This window comes from Ursus arctos, unplaced genomic scaffold (genome assembly GCF_023065955.2).
Source record: "Ursus arctos isolate Adak ecotype North America unplaced genomic scaffold, UrsArc2.0 scaffold_2, whole genome shotgun sequence".
In the NCBI taxonomy this organism is placed as follows: domain Eukaryota; kingdom Metazoa; phylum Chordata; class Mammalia; order Carnivora; family Ursidae; genus Ursus; species Ursus arctos.
Window position 1 is genome coordinate 8,008,586 of NW_026622874.1, and position 14,199 is coordinate 8,022,784.

Below are 14,199 nucleotides of genomic sequence, written 5' to 3' on the forward strand. Positions count from 1 at the left end.
GATTTGCAGGCAGAGCGTTTGTAAAGACCCGATTGCTCACAGACATTTGTAGTCTTTAAGAACAGGAGACAAGGCAGTGTGGCTGTACTAGGATGAAGAAGGGTGTGAGAGTTTTGAGAGGACATCAGAGGGGGCAGGGCAAGGTCACACAGATCTTGGGGACCCCTGGCAAGGAGTTTAACTTCTAGTCTAATGTGATGATAAACTACCAAAGTATAAAAGTACCTTGATGTGGGGGCGCCTTGGTGGCTTAGTCGGTTAAGCGCCTGTCTTCGGCTCAGGTCATGATCCTGGGTCCTGGGATGGAGAGTCCTGAGTCAGCCTCCCTGCTCAGCATGGAGTCCGCTTCTCCTCCCCGCCCTCACCCCGACTCGTGTTTGCTCTCTCGCACGTTCTCTCTCTCTCAAATAAATAAGTAAAATCTTTAAAAAAAAAAAAAAAAGTAACTTGTTCTGACTTACATTCTAAAAACATCTTTCTCTTTGGTGCACTAAATGTATGAAAGGGGGACAAGTCTGCAAGGAGACCACTTAGGAGAGAAAATGATGAATAGGGGAATTAGTATGAAGGCAAACCAACAGGATTTGCCTGACACAGCGTAAGTTCATAGGATCATTAAAGGTCCATAGGTTAAAGCTAGACAGACTGGTAACAATTTATAAACCAGCTATTACTATGTTCCTCCTGCACCTTGTCCAAACCTCTACCAGAATGCTCACACAGCACTGCTGGACGTACCCAGCCAGCCATGCCTTAGATTGCAATAAAAGTAGCAGATTTTATCAGTGTTTGTGCCCCCGGCACCTTCCATCCTGTAAATAGCTGGTGTTTCAACAATGTTTGACAATGAATGAACTATACTGACTGTAAGCCATTAAAATTGTTCTAGGTTTTCTTAAAAATATAAACCTCATCTCCCATTCCTCTCAAGTTGGAGCACAAAACAGAAGCTATCCCATGTTCTTTATCTGTCGCTTTATTCTGAATAAATAAAAATCTGGTACCCTCATCAAGGGTTAGTTACCAGTTCTAATTAAGATAGCCTTTGTCTCATCCTACTTGAAAACTCAAAACATGGTTGCAATGTCAAAACGATGGGGAAGGCAAAATTTGAGAGACGGATGTTGATCAGAATTAAAAAACAGTTAAATATGGGGGCACGGGTGGCTCACTCATTAAGCATCTGCTTTCGGCTCAGGTCATGCCGAGCCCCGCATCGGGGCTTCTTCCTCTCCCACTACCCCTCCTTGTGTTCCCTCTCTCACTGGCTGTCACTCTCTCCTTGTCAAACAAATAACATAAAATCTAAAAAAAAAAAAAAAATTAAGTATGGGGTGTGTGTGTGTGAAAGAGAGAGATCAACACTTTCGGTTTAAAATATAGGTTATATTTTATTTTTTATTTATTTAATTTATTTATTTTTAAGATTGTATTTATTTATTTGACAGAGAGAGCACAAACAAGGGAAGCAGAAGAGGGAGTAGGAGAAGCAGACTCCTTGCTGAGCAGGGAGCCTGATGTGGGACTCAATTCCAGGACACTGAGATCATGACCTGAGCTGAAGGCAGACGCTTAACCGAATGAGGCATCTGGGAGCCCTTAAAATATAGGTTATATTTTAATAGTACAAATTGAACTGTTTCGGTTTCCAGTCTGACTTGTAAGGAGAGCTTGGAGATTACCACTGGGTCCTAACAACAAAAAGCCAAGCAAACTAAAAAAACAACAATTCTTAGATCTGTCAGAGAAGTGAGGTCACTGCTCCAAGTAGGGGAGACAGACAGACCAGTACAGTCACAACTTACCAAGGCAGAAACCTCCGGGAACCAGTACTGGGGCAGGGAAACCTGAACAGTATCTGACAAAGAGTTGGAGGCTCGGTGTGGACAAGCCTGAATGTAAGAACTCCAGAGGGCTGGGCACCTAGGTGGCTCAGTTGGTTAACTGTCTGACTCTCGATTGCGGCTCAGGTCATGATTTCAGGGTTGTGAGATTGAGCCCCGAGCCCCAAGCCCCATGTGGGGCTCTGCACTAGGCATGGAGCCTGCTTGGGATTCTCTCTCTACCCTTCCCCCTCCCTCTCTAAAAAAACGCCAAAACAAAAACAATAAAGAAAAAACCTCCAGGAGGCTACACTACTGTGTATCTTGTCTCCTGAAGTTCTCCCAGGTTTTCCTAGTGAAGATAAAAGAAAAACCCTCTTCCAACAGGGGAAAGCAAAAAGTGGCCATTTGAAAATGCCAGAGTGGGGCAGTGTTACTTGAAAGCAGACCTGCATTAAGCATAAATGTATACTGAGAACTCTAGGGCAACTACTAAAAAAAGTAAAAGAAGTGTAATCGATATGCTAAGAAAGAAGAGAAAAAGGAATCGTATAAAATACTCAATTAAAATCCCAAATGGCAGTGGGGCACCTGGGTGGCTCAGTCAGTTAAACCTACGGACTCTCGGTTTTAGCTCAGGTCATGATCTCAGGGTGGTGGGATTGAGCCTACTGGAGATTCTTTCTCTCCTCCCCCTCTATCCCTCCCCCAGCTTGCGTGCTATAAATAAATAAATAAATAAATAAATAAATAAAATCTTTAGGGGCACCTGGGTGGCTCAGTCGTTAAGCGTCTGCCTTTGGCTCAGGGCGTGATCCCCGCGTTCTGGGATCGAGCGCCACATCAGGCTCCTCTGCTGGGAGCCTGCTTCTCCCTCTCCCACTCCCTCTGCTTGTGTTCCCTCTCTTGCTGGCTATCTCTCTCTCTCAAATAAATAAATAAAATCTTTAAAAATAAACAAATAAATAAATAAAATCTTTAAATTTCCTTTAAAGTAAAGCTTATTTTAAAAAAATAAATAGGGGCGCCTGGGTTGCTCAGTCGTTAAGCGTCTGCCTTTGGCTCAGGGCATGATCCCAGTGTTATGGGATCGAGCCCCACATGGTGCTCCTCCGCTGGGAGCCTGCTTCTTCCTCTCCCACTTCCTCTGCCTGTGTTCCCTCTCTCACTGGCTGTCTGTTTGTCAAATAAATTAATTTTTTTTAAATCTTAAAAAAAATTTTAATTAAAAAAATAAATAAATCCCAGATGACAAAAAAAGAATACAAGACAAAAAGGGGAACAAAGACCAAGGCAACAAATAGAAACAGTCACAAATACGATAGATATGAATCCAGCTATACTGATTATCCCTTTAAATGTCAATGGTTTAAATATACAAATTATAAGACAGGGATTATCCTAGTGGATCAGAAAACAAGACCCACCTATATGTTGTCTAGAAGAAACTCACTTTATTTTTTTTTATTTTTTATTTATTTATTTATTTATTTTTTAAGATTTTATTTATTTATTCGACAGAGATAGAGACAGCCAGCGAGAGAGGGAACACAAGCAGGGGGAGCGGGAGAGGAAGAAGCAGGCTCACAGCTGAAGAGCCTGATGTGGGGCTCGATCCCATAACACCGGGATCATGCCCTGAGCCGAAGGCAGGCGCTTAACCGCTGTGCCACCCAGGCGCCCCTAGAAGAAACTCACTTTAAACATAAAAACACATATAAATTAAATGAAAAGGGATGGTTGCTGTGAGAGTAAAGCTTTAACGTTCTCACCATCACAACAACAAAATGGATGTACCAATCTTACTGTGGTGAACACTTTGCAATGTATACGCACATCAGATCAGTTTGTCCGCCTTAAGCTTACCCGATGTTGTATGTCTATTATGTCTCTATAAAGCTGCAGAAAAAAGAAAAGTAAAGGGATGGAGAAAGATACACCACGCTAACACTAATCAAAAGAAAGTGGGAGAAGTAATTTCAGGCAAAGCAAATTTCAGAGCAAGAGAGATTATCAGGGATAAGAGGAGCACTGCATAATGATAAAAAGCCAATTCTCCAAGAAGACACAATAATTCTTAAAGCATACGTGCCTAACAGCAGAGCGTCAAAATACGTGAGGAAGAAAATGACAGACAAGGAGAAATAAATGAACCCACTATTATAGTTGCAGACCTCAACAACTCTGACAGAAATGGACAGATACAGCAGCCAGAAAATCTGTAAAGACATAGCTGAACTCAACAGTACTCGTCAATCGACTGGATGTAATTCACAGGTATGGAGGACTCCATCCGACAGAATACACATTCTTCTCAAATTGAATGGTTTCCTCACTTGTTGAACAGGGTGACTTCCTCTGGTAGATTCTAGATAAAGAATACATGCATATAAATTTTTGAGACCTAGCTGAGATTAGCTTTGTTCTATTCCTACCTCGAGTGATAGTTTGAATTAGTATAGAATTATAGGTTGGGAATTATTTTCCAGAATAATTTTGACAGCATTGCTCCCTTGTCTTCTTGCTTATATTAGTGCACAAGTTGAAAATTTCTTGCCACTCTAAAAGTCCTGATTCTAACAAAAAAATAATAAAGCCAAAAATAAACAAATAAAACAAAATTCCTGATCCTATGGATGTATTCTGTCTGTTCTCCCCAGAAGATTTACTTTCTTCCCTTTTCCCTGACATTCTGAAATGTCATGATAACATGTCTTTTTCACTGTGCTTCACTGGTTGATTATGAAAACACATGCCTTCCAGTTTTGATAAATTTTCAAGGGTCGCTTGATTATTTTTTTTAAAGACTTTATTTATTTGACAGAGAGAGAGAGAGAGCACAAGCAGGTGGAGTGGCAGAGGGAAAGGGAGAAGCAGGCTCCCCCACAGAGCAGGGAGTCCAATTCAGGGCTTGATCCCAGGACTCTGGGATCATGACCTGAGCTGAAGGTAGACACTTAACTGACTGAGCCACCCAGGCACCCCTTGATTATTATTATTATCATTTTTTACTTCTGTTTGGTACTTTCCTGCTTCATAAAATATCTTTTAGTCATACATTGGGAACTCCCAGATCCAGGATATTTCCTCTCCTCTTTCCATCACTGTGTATTTTGTTTATTCATTTTGTTTGTTTGTTTGTTTTACTGCCTATGGGAATTCCTCAACATTACTGGATAAACTTTCTGATGAAGCTTATTTACTGTCATCTCTTTTATTTATAAGAGATCCTTCTTTCTTCTGTTTTTGTTTATAGTATACTTTTCTTGTTTCAGTGATACAGTATTTTCTCATTTCTAAGAGTATATAAATTTTAATATACTTGACATATTCTGCTCTGTGCATTGGCTCTATTTCTTCTAATTTCTCTTTTTCCATTGCTTTGTTTTGGTCTATATTTCATGTTGGAGATTAACTTAAATCCTTGACAGTTTGTTCATATGTTACATTTCAAAAGGCAAGAAAAGATGGTTGAGAGCTCAGTGTAAATGGGCAGGTGTGGTTGATTAGTAGGTTTCACTGTGCGCTGATCAGTGGTAACCAAGTTGGTCGGTGGTTGACCCTCACCCCTCAAATGTGATCTGTTCCCTAGGGCCCTTTATTTAGTCCAGAAAAGAATCCAAGCTCTGGCCTGAAAGAGTATAAGCCAACCTTGCCAGATTTCTGAGCGAGAAATGGGGAAATGGAGCTGGGGTTTCATGTATGAAGACATTCACATAGTTTTCCCGTTTTCAGTTGTACATCCTTTCTGTCCTCTGCTGTCTAGTTAGTACAATAAGGGAGGGGGGAAGTACGTATGGACTAGAAAGGAGAAAATAAATTCTATGTAGATTTGTCTTTTTAACAAGGTTGAAGGACACAAAGTCAATACAGAAAAATCAATTACATTTTTATATTACCAAGTAATTGAAATCAAAATTTTAAAACAGTACTACTTACAATATCACAACAAAAGCATGAAATATTTAGGGATAAATCTAATAAAATATCTCCAGGACCTGCATGTGATTAAAACATTGATGAAATAAATCAAGAAAGACCTAAATAGATATACCATGTTCGTGGATTAGAAGACTCAAAGCTGTTAAAATGTCAATTCTTCCAAAACTGATTTACACGTTCAATGTAATCCCAGTCAAAATCATAGTAGGATTTAATATTAATATAAAGCTTATTCTAAAATTTATATGGAAAGGCAAAGGACTTACAATAGCCAAGACAATTTTGAAAAAAAAAAAAAAACACCGCCACCAAAGTTGAAGGACTCATATTGATTTCAACAGAAGAAACCAAATAGGATTTAAGGAGTTAGAATGAAAAATTCACTACAGGGTGCCAACAGTAGATTTGAGCAGGCAGAAAAAAAATCAGCAAACTTGAAAATAGACTAATTGAAATTACATAGTCTAAGAGGAAGAAAGAAAAAATAAAGAACAATGGTCAGCCCCTACGAAACCTGCAGGACACTATCAAATACCAACATATGTATAATGGGAGTGCCAGAAAAGGGGAGAGAGAGAGGAACAAGAAGAATATTTGAAAAAATAATGACCAATATGTACATGAATCTACACATCCAACAAACTCAAGGAATCCTAAGCAGAATAAACTCAAAAACGTCCACGCCAAGACACAATATAATCAAACTATTTAAAGTCAAAGATGGAATCCTGAAAGCAACAAGAGAGAAGTGACTATTTATGCATCTCAGTAAGATTAGAGTCAGAATCTCACTGAGATTAAAGCTGATTTCTTACCAGAAACCCTGGAGACCAGAGGATACTGGGATAACAGAATCAAAGTACTGAAAGAAGAAAACAAAACAAAACAACCTAAAATTCTGAACGAAGAATTCTATATCCAGAAAATTGTCCTTAAAAGTAAAGAAAAATGCAAAACTCCCATAAGAAAACATACAGGAAAGCTTCAGGACGTTAGATTTGACGATGATTTCTTGCATATGACACCAAATGCACAGACAACAAAAGCAAAAATGGACGGAACTACATCAAACTTAAAAACTCCCATGCATCAATGGAAACAGCTGACAGAGTGAAAAGACAACCTATGGAATGGGAGAATCTCTGAAATCATACATCTGATACAGGGTTAACAAGAATACATAAAGAATTCCTACAACTCAACAACAACAACAAAAATAACCCGATTACAAAATTGGCAAGGACTCAGATATTTTTCCAAAAAAGACATACAAATAGCCAACAAGCAGATAAAAGTATGCTCCACACCATTAATTATCAAATCAAGGCAAATCAAAACCATAATGAGATACCACCTCATACCCATTAGGTTGGCCACTATCAAAAAACAAAAAAACAAAAAACTCAGAAAATCAGAAGTGTTGGTGATGATGTGGAGAAACTGGAACCCCCATGCACTGTTGGTGGAAATGCAAAATGGTGTGGCCACTATGAAAAACAGTACGGAGTTCCTCAAAAAAAGTAAAAGTAGAATTACCATATGATCCAGCAATCCCATTTCTGGGTATCTCTTCAGAAGAATTGAAATCAAGACCTCAGAGATATTTGCACACCCCTGTTCATTGCAGTATTGTTCAAGATAGCAGGAAGGTAGAAGCCACCCACATGTCCACTGATGGATGAATGGATTAAAAAATGTGGTATATAGGGGCGCCTGGGTGGCACAGCGGTTAAGCGTCTGCCTTCGGCTCAGGGCATGATCCCGGCGTTGTGGGATCGAGCCCCACATCAGGCTCCTCCGCTATGAGCCTGCCTCTTCCTCTCCCACTCCCCCTGCTTGTGTTCCCTCTCTCGCTGGCTGTCTCTATCTCTGTTGAATAAATAAATAAAATCTTTAAAAAAAATGTGGCACATAAATAACGTGGAATATTTTTGGCCTCTAAAAAGAAGGAAATCCTGTCACATACTATAACACGGATGAACCTTGAGGACATTATACTAAATTGAAATAAGCCAGCCACAAAATGATAAATACTATACGATTCCACCGATTTGAAGTATCTACAGTAGTCACTGTAGAAACAGAGTAGAATGGTGGTTTCCAGGGACTGGGCCAAAGGGGAAATGGGGACTTTTTGTTCAGGCAAATCCATAGAGACAGACAGAAGCTTTGTGGTTTCCAGGGACTGGGGAAAGGGAGGAGTTGGGTGGCATGGGCTTTCTTCTTGGGCTGAGAAAAATGTTCTCGAGCTACATCGTGGCGACGCTTGCACAGCACTGCAAAACTACGGAATGCCACTAAATTTCATACTGTAAAATAGTTAAAATGATGAATATTTTATGTAAATTTTACCTCAATTTTAAAAATCACTGAATTATACACTTAAAATGGATACATATTATTACACATAAATGATCCATCAATAGAGGGTTTTTTTAAAAGATTTTATTTATTTATTTGACGGGGGGGAGGTGGAGAGCACAGAGGGAGCGGGAGAGGGAGAAGCAGGTTCCCTGCTGAGCAGGGAGCCCAACTCAGGACTTGATCCCAGGATCCTGGGATCATGATCTGAGCCAAAGGCAGATACTTCACTGACTGAGCCACCCAGGCACCCCTCAATCGAGTTTTTAAAGAAAGAGTGATGTGCTGAGTTATCATTCAGGAGTCGCTGGGCTCTTCTGGGCCATTTGTTCTTTCCCATTAATCTTAGACTCGACTTCTGAAATTCCTCCAAATAACCTACAACTGCTCAAATTAATGTTGGTTGTGAATGACAGAAACCTCAAACGATGGTGATGTAAACAAGAAAGAAGCTTATTTTTTTCTCTCTGCTCCTCGAAAAGGTCAAAGGCTCCAGGGCCTTTGCACACTCTCCCTACCGGAAACTCTTCCGACACCTGCTGACCTCAAGGTTCCTAAATGTAACGTTTTCAGAAAGTCTTTCCCTGGCCACTCGGTTGGATGGAGGCAGGCTCCCTCTGTTACTCCATACCACAGGATCCTGATTATGTTCTTCACCATGTTCCTCCATCGAACACCTTCTTATGAAAGGGACTACTCCAAGGGCTGTGAAACCCTTGTTATTTCTCATTATTCTAATTATAGCTTTATTGTTTTGCCAGCCTATGGCCAGCCCCTCTCATCAGAACATTAAGCTCCAGATCCGTATCTGTCTGATTGTCACTCTCTCAAGGTAGCAGACCTGGCGTAGAGTAGACAATAAACATTTGTAGATTTGATGCATACAATGCCAGCTCGAAACATTATTTTCATTCTACTTAAAATTAGGGACATGAATGAGGCAATCATCTCAAGGGAGGACCAATCTTACTAGCAAACAGAATTATTAGCCTTTACCAGATAAAGTAAATCAAAGTTTTTTCCTGAACCCCAGAAAACAAGGACACAGACTCGGTCTCTAGCTTCCAGCAAGCAGGCCGCCTCCCTCGTGAACCTGGGTAATAAATCTCTGCCAGGCCACTCTCTCCCCTTTTCTCCATGTCCCTATTATCCAGGAGGTGACCACATCATTTATTGTCCAAACTGGACCCTTCTCAGAGATCAAGGTGAGAAACCAAACATACAATGAACAACAGCCAGACCCTATATAGAAACAGGGCTCTGACTTACACTCTGCCACATCGGTCCCAGGAAGCCAGCCTGCTATCTACAAGTTGTCAGGTTCATAGAACGTCAGACTGCTACTCCAGCAAACAATCCAGGAGGCCAAACAATAAATCCTGTAACAACTGGCCCCAGATGGCCAGGACTCCATTAATAACTGACAGCTTCCCTGGTTTTTGTCCCCACTTCCAATTTGAGGACCAGCCAGAGAAAGCCAAAGCCATGCCCCTGGCTAGTTACATAGGACACCCTGCTTCTAGTCCTAGCCGTCCTGCAGCTTCCCCAGGCCAACAGCCTCCAGCCAGGGCCCTCCGGAAGCCGCCCCTGGAACAGAGCTTGGCGACTCCTCTGCCTGCCTTCGAGCCTCTCCAGAACGCAAGTGATGATGGTGGCCACCTTTGCTATGGTGAGCTCTGAATAGTCTTTGCCTGTTCTCATTTGTGTGATTTTCATTTATTTCCACAAACTACTACACTACTAATAACTATGCTGCATTAAGAGGTAAAAATCAGGACTATTCTGAGTCAGAACTAGATCACCCAAATTATAAAGCACCTCCCAGAAAAAAGTCTGGGAAGGAGGTGTGAAGAGCAGAAGGTGAAATGTACCACTACCGCTAGGTGGGGTTATACCATTATTGACCAGCAGACATTTCCTTAACAGCAGGCAGTTCTTGACATACATACGCACTCAGGTTACTCTCAAGTCATCTTTTTGGTTTGGATGTATGGCACGGTACAATCCGAACAGTGGAATTGTTGGAAATTTGTCGTCAGGGCAGTAATTACTAGAAAAAATCCAGCAGAAAATGTTCAAGCATACCATTATCTTTTTCCATTTATTTTTTTATTTTTTATTTTTTATTATGTTATGTTAGTCACCATACAGTACATCATGAGTTTTTGATGTAGTGTTCCATCATTCATTGCGTATAACACCCAGTGCTGCATGCAATACGTGCCCTCCTTACTACCCATCACCGGGCAAGCATACCATTATTGATACCTCGTATCAAAAGAGGTGAAAAACATACTGCTTGCCTTTAAGAAGCTGGCGTTCTGGAAAGTACTTCAGGTCTGTATGGGTGATATAATTTGCAAATTTTGCCCAGTGCAAATTAAAATAAGGGGCCACTTCTTCAAAGAGTATTAAGAATTTTGAGTTGGAAACACTATGTGGAAAGAAAAGAAAAAAAAAAGAAAAAAATCCTTTGATTCAGAACAATGAAGAATACTATATTTATTAAAACTAATACCTTTCTTTGACAGCCATATAAAATTTTTTTAAAGAACAAGTTTAAAATTCTACAGCGTCAAGGTGTTAAATTTCTTTTTTTTTTAATTTTTAAAAATTTTTTTAAAGATTTTATTTGACACAGAGAGAGATTGAGAATGTGCAAGGGGAGAGGCAGAGGCAGAGAGCCGGATGCAGGGCTCCATCCCAGGACCCTGAGATCATGACCTGAGCCAAAGGCAGACGCTTAACCACTTAATGGACTGAGCCGTCCAGGAGCCCCAGGGTGTTAAATTTCTTAATAAAATCAGAGTTGGCAAGAATATGGTCAATAAAAATAACTAGTGAAGTGCATTTCATATCACATATTTAAAATGTTCAATGCTTTTCATGGTGAAACACTTGTGCATACTATTACATTAAGAGAAATATTTTTATTTTTTAAATTTTTTAAAGATTTTATTTATTTGAGAGAGAGAGCATGAGAGGGGGGAGGGTCAGAGGGAGAAGCAGGCTCGCCACTGAGCAGGGAGCGGGACATGGGACTCGATGCTGGCACTCTGGGATCATTACCTGAGTTGAAGGCAGTCACCCAACTGAGCCACCCAGGTGCCCCAAGCAAAATATTTTTAAAAAATACATTTGTAACCCATAATACAGATAAACCATAGGGAGAAGCAAGGACTGGTTTGTATGGGTGCTGTATACTTTCTTTTCCTTAGGGTTCATAAGTGAGGTCCCTTTTCTGGCCCTCTTACCACGCTCTCATTTGCCACTAGAGATTCTTGGATTAGACATATGACTTTTGATGATCTCAGGGCAAAGACACTGATGATCCCCATCAGCCTAAACTTGGGGGAAAAAAATGTCAAGGTGGCAACAGCAGACCATTAAACCAAGTGTGGGGATCTTCTAAGCACTAAGGCCTTTGCGAAGGCACAGGTCACACATCCATGAAGCCAACCCTAAATTACAGACTAACAAAGTATGTTGCTTCGTGTATGTTGTGATGCTGTTGGGCCTGTCAGCCCCTTTTTATTCTATGCGGTACATTTCACATGCTCACAACTAAAATACATTTAAACAGTTATTAGGCATTGACTCTATTTGTGCTAATTACTGTAGGAAATTTTTGCTAAAGTTTAATATAATCAAGTACATAAATACTTAATCTAATAAAAAAAGATGTTATAAAAAGGTATAATTATAATTCTTTTGCTCTTTCCTACAAGACTCAGGACAGGGCAGGGACTGAAACAGGTAAGCACTCAACAAATTTTTGTTGAATATTCATTTAATGGCTGAAGATTTTGACAAAGGTAAATATTGGGAAAGGCCAAAAGGGAGATGGTTAGCTAGGATTCTAGAGAAGTCACAGAATGGCCAGGAAGGGCATTGCAGACAAGAGGAAATGTCAGTGAAAGCAAAGCGCTGTGTATAAGTATTACCTTCTGGTAGAACTGGACATCTCCTAGAAGCAGGAATCTTGTTTCTTCTGGCTGGACCAGTGTCCATGACACAGCAGCCCTTCAGGACTGACCGAGTAAAGGCAGTGAAGAAGTAGGAGATGAAGCTGGAGCCAAGTTAACCAAAGTTTTGAGAATCAGAGTGAGAATCTATATTCAGGGTACAGATAAGAACCATTGAAAAGGGCAGTGATGTGATCTGAACTCTGAGAGGAAAACAAGCCTGTGGTATCCTTGATGTGGTTTTGGATTATGGGTGGGCTTCAGCGGGCTGAGTTCCGGAGCCAACAACCAAGAAAGATTTCTTGAGACATCTTTGGTGCAAAAATGGACAGGATCCATGGGCAGAAAGAGCTGCTGCACTGGGGTTGTGAGGGGTGACTGATTACATACTTGGGAGTCGCGGGAGGTTAAGTAAGAAAAAGGGAGGTTTCAAAGTATTTTCATATGTTAAAGACTCACAGGACACCGGAGGAGGCCTGGCTGTTGTCAAGTTAAGGCTGTTTTTCCCTCTAGCAAGGCATTAACCAGAAGACAGTTGGGAGTTTCCTGGAGGAATGTCACACACATCCCAACCAGGAGTGTGTGTGTGTGTGTGCGCGGGGTGTGTGTGTGTGTGTGTGTGTGTGTGTGTAGTTTACAGGGTGTCAGCTGGTGCTTTGCCCTCGGCTAGCCTTCTGCTCCTGCATCATCCTAAGAAGCCAGTTCTGGGTTAACATCTCACAGCTTCTAATTCCACCTCCTCCCCCTCAACCTTAATAAACACTGTTGTCATAAGCCAAATAAGACCTCAAATGGGAATCTTGAAAACACGGTGAACCAAGCTAGCACACAGAAACACAGCCCCTAGCTCTGTGGTTGTGTTAACGTTAACTGTCCCTTTGTGTCTTCTTAACTGCGTAATAAAATGTCATGAGCAAATACTGACGTTTACCAAAATTCTGGGCAGCTTCTAGGTCTAGCTGTAGTGCTGCACTGGACATGCCGGACAAACCGGCGGCGGAAAATCGCGCAAGATGGCCAGGTTTCCAAAACGCGACAGACGCGGGAGTCCCCTGCGCACACCTGCCAGCCAGGCCTGACGCCCAGGTAGGGCCTCCCTCCCCAGCTAGGTGGCGCCGGGTTTTTACCCCGACTTCATCGTCCCAGGCGTCTCTCGGTTTGGGGTCCGTTACGATTGGGGCCAAGACTAACGGTGCATCGAGCAGGGTGGGGCTGGAACCCGACCCAGGAACCCTGCAGCCGCCGGGCGCACACGTGTCCGCACAGCGGGGAACAATAAAGTTGAGCGTGTTCAAAAGGGGTCCTTGTCCTCCAGGGCCCGCTAGACAAGCCTGCAAAATATGACTCCCAGAAAGTCACTGATGTTGGCAGGTGCCGTTGTTCTCGGGGGGCGTTTTCCTCACTCGCGGTGGGACAGCGCCGGGGGAGACGGCGCGGACGGCGGGCGGGCGCAGGCGGGGCTACCCGGCGATCGCCGCGGGCAGCCCTGCGAGGACCCCAGTCCCCGTGAAGCCCGCAGCCCCTGAGGCGCGCGATGAAGCCCAGACCCGCGAGGTTCGTGGACAACAGGCTGAAGCAGCGAGTCGTGCAGGTGGATATTGGGTGCGACGCTTTCTCGGGGACTCCCAGGCCAGCCAGGACCAGCCGCCAGCCGAGGCCCGTGTCCTGGGCGGTGCGCGGGTCGCCCTTCTGCCGCGGCGGGGCTGCCGGGAGCCGGGGTCCGGGCAGGTGTAGCCCCTGAGGAGAAGGGGAAGGGGCGGGTGCAGCCCCGGAGAAGCGGGGTCCGGGTAGGTGCAGCCCCGGAGGAGCCGGGACGGGGGCGGGTGCAGCCCGGGAGGAGCCGGGGAAGGGGCGGGTGCTTGGCCTGGATCTGACAGTGTAATAAGGCTCTTTGCCTCCGGGTTTTTCATTTCTGTACTCATCTGTAGAAAGCGATGTGTCTAAATGTCTTGCAGTGGCACAGTCTGCAAGCAGTCTTAGGAGGACGGAGAGATTTCTCTTGATTCTGCACTCTGGGAGCTATATTTTCTCTTTTTCTTTTACTTTGTCAGTGCTGTAGTCTCCTTTTTGGATGGGTCTCTTCCTACCAAACTCACTAAGTAAGTGTT

The 14,199-nt window shown here is 42.6% G+C and overlaps 1 protein-coding gene and 1 long non-coding RNA gene across 4 annotated transcripts in view; one reads left to right on the forward strand and one right to left on the reverse strand.

The window, feature by feature from the left end:
• Positions 1-3,338: 3,338 nt before the first annotated feature.
• On the reverse strand, positions 3,339-13,865 carry LOC123001604 (uncharacterized). Its single transcript, XR_008960535.1, has 3 exons — positions 12,071-13,865; positions 10,080-10,176; positions 3,339-4,191 (listed from the first exon to the last, which is right to left on the reverse strand). It is a non-coding gene; the product is annotated as an uncharacterized LOC123001604 (long non-coding RNA).
• Positions 13,571-14,199, forward strand: part of NVL (nuclear VCP like) — a 90,150-nt gene continuing 89,521 nt past the window's right edge. Inside the window, exon 1 of one of the 3 annotated variants that reach the window (XM_026509489.4) lies at positions 13,571-13,682. In XM_026509489.4, the coding sequence (XP_026365274.1) occupies positions 13,626-13,682 (57 nt within the window). In that variant the 5' untranslated portion in view covers positions 13,571-13,625. Of the gene's footprint in view, positions 13,683-13,785; positions 13,879-14,199 lie in introns of those variants that run through there. The other 2 variants (XM_057315573.1, XM_044387961.3) reach the window with 2 other exon arrangements.